Source organism: Euprymna scolopes, chromosome 22, assembly GCF_053919585.1.
Source record: "Euprymna scolopes isolate OS-2025 chromosome 22, ASM5391958v1, whole genome shotgun sequence".
Lineage (NCBI taxonomy): Eukaryota > Metazoa > Mollusca > Cephalopoda > Sepiida > Sepiolidae > Euprymna > Euprymna scolopes.
The window spans coordinates 2076577-2092440 of NC_136503.1; the positions used below are offsets into that span (position 1 = coordinate 2076577).

A 15864-nucleotide genomic window follows, 5' to 3' on the forward strand; every position below is an offset into this window, starting at 1 on the left:
TTTATTAAAGTTTGTGCCTATTTCCATTCTATGGAGACCAGGCGCGAACGCAAAACCCACAATTTTATTATACCATCCCTATTTAAGTTAAAACATACTTATCAAAGTATTATTATGTACATCTATATCAAAAACACTTGTAAACGTTTTTGTTTTTAATTTTTTATTTCCATACTTTGTGGACCAGGCGCGTACGCAGACCCCACAATTTTAATGAATCATCATTATGCCAGATAAAACATCCCCCTTCCTGTGTCTCGATACATCTATCATTATATGTGATCAGTTTTCTATAATAATCAACCATATAGGAGCCTATTCGTGTCCAGACACACACACAGACGTTCAGCTTTATACATATATATATATATATATATATATTTGCACCAACCTAATATATATATATATATATATATATATATATATATATATATATATATATATTAGGTTGGTGCAAAAATAATGTTTTTTATCAGATATATACGTCAAAGACAACATCATTTTTTAATCAACCTAATATATATATATATATATATATATATATATATATATATATATATATATTATCCGTCTTTGAACTGTGAATTTCAGTGTTATCGTTGAGCTGATAAATTATCCGACATATAAATAAACATTTAGAAAATATAAAAACAATGAATATTTGTATCTTCTTGAGGCGAGGCGTACAATCAAATTCTTTACAAGGAATGGTTAAAACGAGATACAACGAAATTCTTTGAATAAGAAGAATGGATATTACTCGGATGAACACATTCAATTTACGCGTACAGTGCTGCAATGCTACTGCTTATGTAAGCGTGACAGACAAAACGAATTTTCTATTTCATACTTGAGGATGAGTGAACAAGAATAACAGCAAATATGCTTTCAAACTTAAATGTGATAGCATAACTAAAAGGTTATTTCAAAATTAAGCGTGACAAACTGATAAAAATCATGTTGGAACAAGCGTGACAGACCAACGAAAATAGGGTTTAAATATTTACGCATTGCAGACTGATGAAAACGCTATGCTTAAGCTTAAACGTGACAGACTGACAAAAAATAGTATTGGAACAAACATGACAGACCAACACAAATAAAATTCCAAACTTAAGCATAACAAACTGATAAAAATGTTATTTCAAACATAAGCTTTGCAGACTGAAGAGAGTACTATTTCAAACAAATGTGAGCAACATAACGAAAATGATATTTCAAACTGAAACATTATAGTCTAATAAAAATACATTTTCAAATGAAGTGTGACAGACCATCAAAAATGATATTTAAAAACTAAGCTCAACAGATTGCTGAAAATGTTTGAGATGGTTATAGAGATTGGACGTATCTAACGAAATATGCGTCCATTTAATCTATGTGTGTTTCTGGAGAAAAATGGTGTTTCTACTTTCAAGCAGAAACGCAACAGACCAAACGACAGGTAACAGCTTCCTTCGAGATGCGAACATACCGCCTGTAAAAGTGAGAAAAAAAAGGCCTGTTTCGTTGGCATCGAATAATTCGCTCACCGTCTGACAATCTTCCAAATTATCAGCGTTTCAGTCCAACACAAAAAAGACACTTTGTAAAACTATTGGCTGAATGCATTTGCGTGGGGAAATAAACAGGCGAGCCAAGCTGGCATACCATAAATACTGACTTCGATCTTCGTCAGGTGCCTCGCATGTATGGTCCCGTAACACAATCAAGGTAACGTTTAGAAAGATACGAGTTGATATACCCACCCTATTCGAGACGTATAACACAAAAACTCCTATGCGTTTTAATATCCGCAAGAAGTAGAACATTTCTTTGTTCTCGTCCACCACAAACAAGGAATATGGACACATGAACGTAAGAGTCTACTATTTTGGTCCATATCTACAGGAGACTATGTTGAAAGATGAGCGAAATATCTGTTCAGGGTACATTTAAATTTCTGCATATTCGTGCAGTCAGGGAAGCGAGAAACAAAGAAAGGAATACCAAAGTCTAAAAGTTCGAGAGAAGAAAGTTAGGGATCTCTACAATAAAGGGGTGCAATTTTGCTGCTAAACGGGTTCGTCGTGTGTACGTACATCGATCGATGGAAAAGTACATGTTCCAAGAACCCGACTGAACTTGAACCCTGATTTTGGTCAAACAATTTCAAAACTTGCATGCATTGTTCAATGCTATATTTATTTATAATTAATTTCCAAAATATTATTTGCAAAATATCTGAAATAGAGAAAAAAAAATAATCATTTATGGTAAAATGACAAAGATTTTCAACTTTTTGGACACCTTGTATTATGAGTCCGTCAGAACACATTCCATTAAAGTATTTGTAATGCAACATTGCGGCGATGGGACAGGGGCTAAAGCTTAGTTGATAGTACGTGAGCTATTAAATTGGAGACTACATTTTTAGCCCTGTCTTTTTGAGGATGTTTGCCACGTTAAAGAGATCCTTCTCGGAATTATCAATTGTCTTTTTAGAAAGAATTCTAACAAGGAAATATCGAAGAGACTGATGCCAGCGATAAAATCGTCTGATTCATACGAAATGAATGGGAGGAATATGCTGCTTTCGTAAAAGGTGTTTACGGCTTCTATGACTGAAGTTATGAGTTTTATTGTACTAACAGGCCCACCGGCATTGTCCGGTCGTAAAATACACTTAAATATGATATTTTAATTCACGCAGATTTCATATTTATTATTTTTAGAGCCAATGCTTTTTTTATTATTATATTGTACCCAATATATAGTAGTGGTTGCAAAAGTTAAAAACAAATATGACTTTGATGCCATCAGCTAGAATTGAAATTTAACTCACAAGTCGTATTCATTGCCGTCCATATACATATAAATATTTTTAAAATAATGTTAAATACATGAATGTAAATTTGCGCATGAATAAAAATAACAAATTTAGTTTATTTACGTGAGCGAAGTTCTCCTTAGCAGCTATTTTTACCGGCTAAAAACCAAATCGAATTTTTCCACATGTCTAAGTCCCTTATATATCAAATTTCACGTCTGTAGGCCAACATTTGAGAAGGCAGTTTAGTAGAGACCATTCCTAACACCGACAAACATTCAAACAGACAAGGTCTGAAAAATGTCAGTTCATCTTAAAGAAGATAAAATATGTGGGGCATATCATAGAGAATTAAGAAAATAACCAAGGCTGAAGCTATTAAGAACATACCTGCACCTGATAGCGTTGCCAAACTCCAGGGTTTCTTAGGAATAGCAAGTAATTATAGCATTTATATATATATATATATATATATATATATATATATATATATATATATATATAAATAGTAAGTTATAAAATATATATGGCGATTAAGCTACACTGAATATTCCGCGTTTCTTCCACTCTAGGACTCTTCAGCTATGCGCATAAGCCTGAAGAGTCCTAGAGTGGATGAAACGCGGAATATTCAACGTAGCTTATCGCCATATATATTTTATAACTTACTAACTAGCTCTACCTACGTATTAAGCAATTTTTAAGTAAATACTTAAAGTTTATGCATAAATTTATACTTTCGTATATTTTTAAAGATTTGTATGTGAGTAAATGACGTAGTTATATATATATATATATATATATATATATATATATATATATATATATATATAGTGTGTGTGTATGTATGTGTATAGAAACACAGCGCACTGTGATGCGTCTGGTGCAGCAGCGTTAGTGCTAAGTTCTTGCTTGCATGCTTTTCACTTCCAGCTTCTGCTGCTGGCTAGCGTTTAGATGAATAAGAAACAGAATGCGTAAGCCTTCTCTGCCAATATAATTAGCCTCTCCAGTGTTAAGACCCCTGACAGGCCTCCTCGTGGCCACATACGGATACTGGTGCCTTGCCTAAAATGTCAGGGGATCTCGGAGCAGCAGGGGGCCCCAGAGGTGCTATAACATGGCCCATCAATCGTGTGGACATGCCCTGACACACCACCAACCCCTGCTCCGCTGCCTTGCGGGTCCTTTGGCTGGGATAAGGCTAACAGAAGGAAAACTCTGACTTTAAAATATCCCAATAGCCAGACGGAATGGCTATGAGGCGGTTCACAAACAAACGAACTGTTTTCTTTTCCGGCTGTCCGTTGCAACCCCCTTTCCCTAATATCGCACGTCACCCCCACAAGTGTCGCGAAGGAAGGTTTGGGAGCCACAGTGTGTGGGTTTCCTCCTGGCAAGTTGATGTCCACCCTAAACAAATTCATATGCCAATGGCTTTTCCTTCTTTTCTCTGGTTTGATTTTCTCTCTCTTCTACTGCTTAACTTCCTCTTTCTCTCTCTCCCTCTCTCTCTCTCTCTCTTTCTCTCTTCTACGACACGACCAGAGGCGATGGGACAAGGGCGAATGGAGCAGATTTTGGTGAAACTCGGAGCTCCTAGTCTGGACCTGCACGCTAGCGGTGGACGCGTGATGGTCGCCCTCTCTTGGAACTGTGACTATGCGGAGGATCAGTCCTGCGTCTACGACTATTGAGAACAATCGCTGCCCACCCTAAATAGGGAAGCCCCTTGAAAATGTGGGATAAAAATCGGAAGTCACAACTGTGCCTGACTGGAAAGCCGCATCCAGTGGTACACCCTATTTTGCAGTCGAAACCAGAAAAATTCAAAAAACAAATCCACAAATCTAACCTTTGGTGCATGGAACATAAGAACCCTGCTAGACCTCAATGACACGGACAGACAGTACGAAGAACTGCCCTAGTCTCAAAGGAACTCGCAGCTCTTAACGTGGACATTGTTGCATTAAGCGAGACCTGACTCTTAGAGGAAGGTAAGCTGGAAGAAAAGGGCTCAGGATGCACCTTCTTTTGAAAGGGAATGGATAAAGATGAATACAGAATACACGGAGTTGGCTTTGCTGTAAAGTCACATATCGTGCATGATCATCAGCTCACACCAACAGCTGTAAATGAGAGACTTATGTCTTTTAGAGTCCCACTGCCTTCTGATAACTTCATTACTGTCATTTCGGCATATGTACCAACCCTACACGCCGACAGTGAAGTGAAACGAGAAATCTACCAGCAGCTTGACAAGCTTATAACCAGCACCCCACTACGCAACAAATTAATGCTGTTGGGCGACTTTAACGTGAGAGTGGGGAAAGACCATAAACTCTGGAACTCTGTCATTGGGAAGCATGGACTTGGTAAATGCAACTCAAACGTAAATTGACAAAGCGCATCTTTACATTAAAAACTAACATCTTTCAATAAAAACTAAACTCATGGTATACCACGCGATTTTTATACCTACGCTTTTGTATGGGTGCGAGGCCTGGACTATGTACCAAAGTGATCTCATTAAACTCGAAAAATTCCACCAACAAAAACTTCGAGCTATACTGAACATCAAATGGTATGACTATGTAACCAAGACAAGCGTTCTTGAGAGAGCATAAAGCTGCAGTATTGAGGCCACCACCATGAAGCACAGACTCCGTTGGTTGGGGCATATCCTCAGAATGGATGAAAACAGGCTCCCTCGACAAATCCTGTACTCAGAGCTAGGCACAGGAAAAAGACCTATCGGCCGCCCTCTACTGCGATATAAGGACCAACTCAAATCCACCCTAAAAAACACCGGATTTGATCTTCACATCTGGTAAACAACATCTCAGGATCGGTGCCCGTGGCGCCAATCCATCATACATGATACCAAAGGATACGAGGCAGAAAGAAGAAGACTGGTGGAGATCAAGAGGCAAGAAAAATCCTTGTCTCCTCTGCCCATGCAAATTCCATGCTCAGATTGGTCTGAGAAGCCATCTGCGATTCAAACAGTGAGGGAGGAGGAAACTAAAATTCTCGGACACGCGAAATCGGCCACCGCCTACTGAATCGATAGAAGGATCTCACCATTTTTCCAGCAGCTTTGGCAACAGATTTGATGTACGTGTTCCATTTCAGATCAAGAGTAAAGGTCAAGACCAGAAGCTTGTCAAAAAGTATATAATATGAAACTGCCGTTCAACAATTTAGTCAAAAAAAGTGCATAAAGGATATCTCCAGATCTGACCGAATGGTTAATTGTAGGCATAGACCGATTCATACCATCCAAAAAATTCCAACAAAAACCTAACAGCCAGCCATGGTTCTCCCCAGAATGTGCTGCTTCCATCGCGCACAGAAATCGCTTTTTTTCCATAGCTACCAACGTAATAGATGCACTGAGACTAAAGCTGCCTTCAGGACTGCCAGCAACCACTGCAAAAGAGTAATAAAAAATGCAAGAGAGCTATATGCTCAGTCCTTTAAATTCAAAGTAGCTGAACAGCGGCTTGGTTCCCACCAGTTTTTGGCAAATAGCAAACAGGATCCTGAACAGAAGCGCGCGTTCTATCCCAACCATCATCAATGGACCTGAGGTCATCTCGTCAGCATCAGATTAGACCAAACTATTTGCCAAGAACTTTGCAGGTAATTCTACCCTATGCGACGAAGGCCATCAACTATATTTCCTCCTATAATGGACAACACACTCTGCAACAAACAAATATCTGTGCGTGAGGTCGCCAAGCTAATCAATAATCTTGATTCCAGTAAAGCTACTGGCCCTGACGGCATTCCAGTTATAGTGCTGAAAAAGCTCCAACCAGAACTTGCCCCCATACTTACAAAACTGTTTAAGTGTTGCCTTAAGAAGTTCTTTCCAACACCCTGGAAAACCTCATCAGTATGCCTTGTATTTAAGAATTCAGGGGATAAGTCATCTCCCTCTCAGTACAGACCAATAAGTCTCCTGTGTGTTATGAGTAGGTTGCTGGAATCCATATTAAATGAAGAAATAGTCAACCACCTCAGCAGAAACAACCTTCTTAGTGACATGCAAGATCGACCGCAGATGTGCTAACGGTTATATCTCATAGGATTAGTGAATCTCTTGACCAAGGTTTCCTTTCTAGGGCAATTGCTCTTGATATATCGAAGGCCTTTGATAAGGTATAGCATAAGGGCCTACTTCACAAGATTTCCAGCTACGCTATCACTGGAAATGTTTTCTCAATCATTAAATCATTTCTCTCTAATAGGTTCATAAGAGTAGTGGTTGATGGGCAGAAATCAGAGGCCCCACAGTATTAATGCTGGAGTCCCTTAGGGGTCCGTCCTGGGCCTAACTCTCTTCCTGATCTACATCAATGATATCCCAAAACACATGCTAAAATCATTTGCTGACATCTATGCTGATGATACGACCATCTATGACAACACATCAAAGGCCGTAAATGACAGATTCTCTTTCCTCTGATCTTGAGCGTGTGGTACAGTGGGGGAGGAGGTGGCTGGTTACTTTTAATGCATCTAAAACCAAGTTCCTATCTTTACATCATCAACGCTCTGATCCCCATCTGGCATCAATTGAAATGGATGGCTCTCGTCTAGGGGAAGCTCCATGTTTTGATAAGCTTCTGGGCTTGACCTTTACTCCTGACCTGAAATGAAACACGTACATCAAGTCAGTTTCCAAGGTCGCTGGAAAAATGGTAGGATCCTTCTACCGCTCCAGAAGATATCTTACCCATGGTGCAATTCTCTATCTGTATAAAAGCCAAGTACGTCCAAGGATGGAGTACTGCTGCCACATCTGGGCTGGAGCTGCTAAAAACAGCCTATCCTGCCTTGACAGAGTACAAAATAGGCTTCGTGGCTGAGTGGGTGATGCTCTTTTCTCTTCCCTGCAAAATCTCTCCCACAGGAGAGACATTGCGAGTCTGTCTTTGTTTTATCGTTACTACCATGGCAGGTGCTCGTCTGAACTCCAATCTCTGGTCCCTCTTCGCCAATGTTTCACGGTAAACACCCATCAGGCTGAAACCACTGTCAAAAATTTTCTCCACTCCTTATCTGTGCCAAAATCAAAACGTAGATTTCATGAACAAAGCTTCTTTCCTAGGAGGGCACGCCTGTGGAACCTGTTCCGGTTGCCTGCTTCCCACCTGACTACAACCTGGATGTCTTTAAGTCCAATGTAAACAAATTCCTAATGAACCGCCCCCTTAAGTAAGACACTTTATAAAATCTCCAACACTAACATACTGTACACACAATAACCCTTATCCCCGACTGGCTCCCGAGCCTTGATAAGTGGTGACTACCTTGTAAAAAAAAAGATATGGTCAGAAGGATCCGAATAGGCTTTCAAAAAATAATAAGCTGTTTGTTAGCAGATCCACCGTTAGCACATTTCAAAAAATATTCTAATGAGAGATGCTAGTAATGAGGGATTAAGTGTTGTACTTCTTCACAAATTCGATGACGGATCTTCAAAGTCATTAGCATATGCCTCAGAAACATTAATGCTCACGGATTGCAATTACAATTAAATTGAAAAATAAAGTCAAGCAATAATTTACGCTGTAAAAAAAGTTCACTGATTTTTATACGGAGGTGTTTATTTTGCAAACAAACCACAAACCGCTGATATACAATTTTTGGTTAGAAAAAAAGCTACACAAGTGCCACAGCAAATCGACTACAACGATTGGGTGTAATTCTATTAAATTATAATTTTCAAGTAGAATATGTACCTTCGTCACGCCGATAGGTAATCAAGATTGACACCTAAATATATGGAACTACTCGAAAAAAAACAGTTATAGCAGCTCAACGAGACTATAGTGAATTGTTGGACCTCTTATGCAATACTGGACTTCCGGCAACGCTGGAGGATGTGAAATAAGTAATGGAGAATGATTATTTCATTAGAAAAACATTATAAAGCAAGTCGGGTTGAACGAGAAAAATTAAAAGGGAAATTGTGTATCACCTTGTTCTATATGCGACGAGGTATTTCTATACGGAGATAGAGTTGGAATGCCAGCTACTTTGCAGAATAGAATACTCAACCTAATTCATACGAGCCATCTTAGGATTTCACGAATGAAATCATTAATGAGAATTTACACGTATTGACCTAGGATGGACTAAGACAAAGAAAATGTGGTGAAACGACGCAGGAGATGCCAATTGGCAGAAAGGGGGTCCATCGGTAAAAATTCAATCATGGCCAAAAAACGATGTGTTATGAATTCAATTACATATCGACTATGCAGGGCTCATAAGTGGATCGTATTACTTGGTTATTGTGGCCAGAAATGTTTGAATGCAGATATCCGACGCAACAAATACGATAAATGCACTTAATGGAATTTTTAGTCGTTTTGGAATTCCGAAAACTTTGGTCAGTTTATGGAGAAAGAATTTAAGGAATCCTGCAAATCATTGTCCATTGAACACGTGACACTGCCAGTTTGGCATCCAACATCGAACAGAATGGCAGAAAATTTGCGGATACATTCAAACGAGCTCCAAAGTAGTTGACACAAATGAAAGAAGCATTCAAAACTTTTTGTCAGTTTAACGAATAACACCTAATCCGAAAACGACGTCACGTTTATCGCAAGTAGAGTTAATGTCCGTGAGAAAAATACGCTTTGTGCTTGACAGGCTGTTGCATATGCTGGCGAAGAAACCACCAATAAATAAACCGATAATCGAAATCTATAGGCCAGGGTACAAAGTTTTTTCAAAAACTTTAGGGTTGGGAGAATGTTTTAGGAAAAAGGAATAGTAACTAAAAGAATGTAACAGGTCATATATAACACTAGCAGGACCCGCTAATCGGCGTCGCCCGGTGGAAGCATGCCCCTCGCCCTCGTAAAAAGTTAAATACGGCTGTTGTTGTTATTGCCCAAGACCCGAGCCCCAAACCTCAACCTCCTCATGTTAAAAACGGCTTTTTTTTAAATTACATTTTCACCCCAAACAAGGTACATTGTAACTTTGATGTAGGGGCTACTATCAGGGACATAAGTTCCAGGGATACTATGTAGGGAGTTTAGCAGCAAGATGTTCACATTACACTTGAACTTCTGCATGTCAGTACAGTTGGGGAAGCAGGAAACCGGAAGAGAATTCCAAAGTCCTGCAGTTCTGGGGAAGAAGCTATTAGAGTAAAAGGCTTTCTTACATCTAGGGATCTAAACTGTGTAGGGGTGGGACTTTGCTGCTTGTTGAGTTTGTCGGGGGTATTTTCGTCGAGGGGCACAAGTGCTTGTAGTTCGTCAGAGCATCCACCTAGAAACTCCCAACATCCTCATGATAAGAATGGCTTATGGAATAGACACCCAACCTACCCCTGTTAAGAACGGTTTTCGGAATAGACGCCCCATTTTGTGGGGACAGGTTGTCAAAATATCTGCCCCAAATATAATCTTGATAACCGTTTTCATGATCCCCCCGCGCAAATACTATGAACCAACCTTGTAATTTTGGGTGTGCAGTGTCGTTCGAAAATTTTTTAAATGTTTTGGGTGTGAAGTGTCGTTCGTAAAAAATAAATGTAAATGTTGGGTACTTATTCATTTTTTGTTGCTGAAATAAAAATTCCATTATTTTGAAAGCCATTCTGACCATATTAGAGGAGAGTGTTTTGTAAGTAATCTGAGTTTCCACCTTAAAATTTAATAATAACATAATTACATGTTCAATAATAACGTTCTTACGTTTTACCTGTATAAAGTGTGTGAGGCATTTAGAATATAGACAAATTGTTCATGTGAAAATGTAGAAGAAACTTATGTTTACATCAAGCGAGATATCCTTGTTGACTTTTAAGGTTTATTTTTAGTTATAAGGTGTTCGTTGACCCAGAAAAAAAATAGTAAAAAAGAAAGAAAAGGGAACGTCGGTGACTACATTGACTGAAAACTTCTATTAAATATTAGTCTTTTTATAACGCAAATAGGTCACAGATCCGTATGCAAGCCAAAATTGTTTTTAGTTTTTTAATAATTTCGCAACTGTAGTTTCTATAAAATAACTTTTTGTTTAATCACCTTTATTTAACCCAACGGATTTTTTACAAAACAGTAAAAAAAAAAGAAGTTATGTTATTTAGTAATCGAAAAATTAACTAATCGTGGACAATGATAATGCGGTATTTTTTCATGTAAACGCAAATAGTTAACAAATAACGAGGGAAACGATAATGATTTTTTTTAGCCTCAAAACTACTTATTTGCAGGCAATTTAAATGCGATCGTGTGACTCTTTTGACTCACAATTTTCATCCGCTAAAATTTTAATCACGTGATTACGGTGTAGCGACAATAAAATAACCCATTCATTCAAGTGCCGCTTGTTATGGATTAAACTGAATACGATATTAAAAATCACTCTTTTGGTACTTATGCACTTATGTTACCGAGCAGGAGGGTGTTTTGTAACTAATCTGTACTTTCTCCTCATAGTTTAATAAACAAAAAAATATTGTAAAACTTGAATGTATATATATATATATATATATATATATATATATATATATATTAATATATATATATATATATATATATATATATATATATATATAATCATTTTATATTGTTTTGTTTTTTTTTTGAGGGAGGGACTGACTTAGCGAAATAAAGGACCGTTTGAATAAATTCCTAATGATTTAAATTTGTAATTATTTAAAAAAAAAAAACAAAGTATTTTATTTTCAGTTGCATACACTTATGTTACCGGACTGGCATGTGTATTGTAGCTATTCTCTACTTTTACCTAACAAATTAATAAACGAAAAGATATTGTAAAACTTGAATTTACCTTGAAAATTCTATTTAAAAAATAGCACGGTAACATAAGTGCCTAAGTACCACTTTATTTTATATATTTCTTTTACAAAGGACCGTTTGAATAAATTCACAATGATTTAAATTAAAAGCGGCTCTTGAATGAATGGTTTATTTTATTGTCGCTACGCCGTAATTACGTGATTATAATTTTAGCATACGAAAAATTGGGAGACAAAAGAGTCACAAGAAGCCCCGACAGTATTTTCTAAAAACATGTCCTAAATATCGTAGGTAAAGCAAATTTAAAAAAAAATAATTTTGCAACTTTCAAAAAATAAAGAATGTTGTGCCAGCATACTTTTTCCTATCATAAATTATGAAAAGTTCGATGCATAAGATTTCAAATAAAAAAATGTATAATGTTTGAAAATATGTAAAATTTTATGCGCATTGTTTTTAAGCAACGGGAATTTTTTGTCTAAAGTAAAAAAAAAAAAAAGTGTGTAATCTTTTTCCAAATGTTTTTTTAGTCTGTTCGAATGAAAACAAAACCGATATAAGTCTCTCTCTCTGTCTTGCTCGTTCGTTTGTTACCGTGCTCGACTCTCTCCTCCCCCTCTCTCTCTCTCTCTCTTTCTCTCTTTCTATCGCTCGTTCGTTACCGTGCTCGACTGTCTCTGTCTGTCTGTCTGTCTGTTTGTCTCCCTCTCTCTCTTTCTATTTCTCTATCTACCTGTCTATGTATCGCTGGGCTCGCTCGCGCTATCGTGTGTCTGACTATCTTCCTCTATCTCGCTCTCTATCTCTCTGTCTGACTATCTCTCTCTCTCGCGCTCTCTATCTATCTATCTATCTATATATATATATATATATATATATATATATATATATATATATGTATATATATATATATATATATATATATATATATATATATATATATATATATATATCTTTCTGTGTGTGTGGCGTTTGAGCGTCCATCTTGAATCGGGGTTATTTTTGTTATTCTTGTGTATAAATCGGAATAATAGAATTTCGTGGTCGTAGCCAATGAGAATCGGTGAAAGTTTACTGGGGAGAAATCATTATATTTTGAATAATGACGTGTAATCGTAGTTGTATGTTTATGAGTGTTCAGTCCAGTTAATAAGGGTATCAGGTCCAAATAGATATATTGGCTATATTGTGATCCCGTTTTTACTGGTAGAGTGGGAGGACATATCAGGAGGAGGGAAAATACGAACTACTTCCTCTGTAGATCTGGGCAATAGTGATGATGACTCTCTTCGGATTGAATATAGGATTTAACTTTAGCGAATAAATGTGTATAAAACGATGTAGCAAAGTTACATGAGACGCGAGTTGGACGTTTTGACATAATAAATTTTTATTCGGCATCTGTTATTAAAAATCTACGACATTTTGGTCCAGAGGGGAAAAACTGCGCCTCTTTTATTATATACACAAGAAAGAAGATACATGCACAAGAAGAAGAAGAAGAAGAAGAAGAAGAAGAAGAAGAAGAAGAAGAAGAAGAAGAAGAAGAAGAAGAAGAAAGGAAATAAATTCCCGTGCAAAAGAGATTGGAATCAGCTGAGAAACAGACACATTGGAGAGGTCATGGAAAATACAAATGAGATTCCAATGGAAGTCCTACGTAACTTGTTTGAAATTTCTGTCAATGTCATGTTCTCCAATGGAAATATTTTCGAACTCAAGACCAGAGATGCCAGTGTGTCAAACGTCACCACGTCAAAGATTGAGTAAAACAAGACTCGAGAAAATGGTTAAGAAATTATATTCAGACTCTAAAATAGTGAAGATATTAAAACTAAATTTCACGGAGAAATTTATCTCAAGGGTGGGGGGGCTAGGTGTAATGAATATAAGTACATCCGGGTCTTTCCTCCTTGCAAGATTGTAATTGGCCAAGAGTACCAACTGTGAAGCCATCTTGAGGGAGACGTCGAAAAGTACGCGTCTCACGCTAAGACTTGGACTACAACACTCGTTCCATATGGCGACATACCAGATTTACTCGAAGTGTAGCAAGATCGCTAAGCTTCTTCAACAATATATATATTCCAATCACGTCATCATATCAGTAAGTATGCCAGAAAACGCATTGAGTTGCAGAAATTATGGCAACCTATTATAATGTGGTGAAATTATCCTCAATTAAAAATTCTCCGACTATCTAACCAGCATGATGACGCTTGGAGAACCACTGATAAGGCTGAACTACTTGCCCAGTGGTTCACATTGGACTCCACAAACCACTCACCGATGGCTGTACACTCAAACAATATAGAGTAATGTGGATTTGTTCCAGGGGTTTATATTTGGACTATTATTTGTGATTTACATAAATGACCTCATTGATGCAATCGCATCAAATATGGGTATATTTGCTGATGACACCACATCTATTCTCGACGTATGAGCAAGTGAAATATTCACATATTCACGTTAATGTTCTTCAGTTTGTAGTAAAATAGGATAAAAAAATGAATGGCTACATATAATACGACGGTGATAACGCTCATTTCTTTTAATATTTAGGAGAATTCTATCAACCAATGATTACCATTTATAATGAGATTTTCGGTCTAACATTTACATGTGGTGTGGTGCCCACCTAACGGATAACAATGAACTTTACTCTTGCTCTGGAAAAATATGCCTCCAGGTGTTATGCACAAGTTATGCATAGTTATGCATGTTTGATAATCGGGCTGGCGTATAATCACTCTTTTTATTTGTCGTTATTTTCAATACATTTCATTCTCATTAAATATCGTGTAGTGTCTTTCTTCCGGACCTTTACCGGCCCAAAACAACAAGTAACATGAATTAGAAGTAATACATAGGAGACACTGCTAAGTCTGCTGCAAAGAAGATGGACTCCTTTTACTGGACTATGAAACTTCTCATACCTGCCAGTCTCCTATATCTTTAAAAAGCTACCGTTCACTCGTGCATTGTGTTTTGGTACCACATCTGGGTTGATACGCCATTTTTTTTTATAGCATAATCACGTTGACACACAGGTCCCCCGTAGATCGCCAATCAAGCTACGTTAAATCTGGTTTGTATAAAATGGGTAACCATTTATGAATACCAGGTTTTGTGTGTGCTCTTGGTCTCCGCTTATATCAGTATCGTTTCTAGTCGTCACCGAAACAAAGCAGTCGACTCAGTGTCGTAGAGGTGGGGTCCGGATTGCGTAAGTCTTCAGCAGCCTTTGCAGGTTGTCTATCAAGTCAAACGGACGCCACGAATTATTGATTAAAATATGAAATTTATTAAAATTAGTCAATTTATAAAAAAATAATTAAATTTGTTAAATTTCAAAAAGTTATTAAATTTATTAAAATTACTAAATTTAATAAAAACTTTTTAAATTTATTACAATTATTATATTTAATAAACTGGATAAATTTATTTAAATTTATAAATTTATTATTCTTAAAATTGTTAAACTTATTAAATTTATGAAATTTATTAAATTTATTAAAATTATCTAATTTATTAAACTTATCAAATTTAATAAAATTATACAGTTTATAAAAATAATAAAATTTATAAATATTGCTCTAATTTATTTAAATAAATCAATTTCTTATTATAAAAGTTATTGACTTTTTAAAAATTGTTAGATTTATTAAAATGTATTAAAATTATTAAATTTAAAAATATTAGTAAATTTATTAAAATTATTAAATTTATTAAAATTGTAAAATGTATTAAAATTGTAAAATTTATTAGTTTAAGATAATTAAATTTTCAAAAATTATTAAATTTATGAAATTTATAAAATGTATTTAAATAGTTTGATTAAAATTTCTAAATTTATTAAAATTGATATATTCATTATTATTATTATTATTATTATTATTATTATTATTATTATTATTATTATCATCATCAAAATTGGAAAATTTATAAAAAATTGGCAAATCTATTATGATTACAATTATTAAATCATAAAAAATTATTAAATTTATTTAAATTATTAAATATATAAAAGTGTAAAAATTAATTACTAATAAAATTATTAAATTTATTCAAATTTTAAATTCTATTAAAATTGATGAATTCATAATTATTAAAATTATTTATCTAAATAGTTAAATTCATAATTATTTAAATGTTTTGCAATATGTAAATTTATTAAAATTGTTAAATTTATTATTAATTAAATTATCAAGTTTATTATAATTATTATATTTATTAAAATTGTTTCAATTT

General features: G+C 35.7%; 1 protein-coding gene across 1 annotated transcript; it reads left to right on the plus strand.

The window, feature by feature from the left end:
• The first annotated feature begins 4853 nt into the window (after window positions 1-4853).
• Window positions 4854-5210, plus strand: LOC145243802 (protein CFDP2-like). Its single transcript, XM_080106833.1, has one exon. The coding sequence runs from the start codon at window positions 4854-4856 to the stop codon at window positions 5208-5210; it is 357 nt and encodes a 118-aa protein (XP_079962959.1).
• Window positions 5211-15864: the final 10654 nt, after the last annotated feature.

Excerpts from the sequence above, each read along its gene's own strand:
- LOC145243802 (XM_080106833.1), top strand. The coding sequence starts at position 4,854 with ATGGATAAAGATGAATACAGAATACACGGAGTTGGCTTTGCTGTAAAG.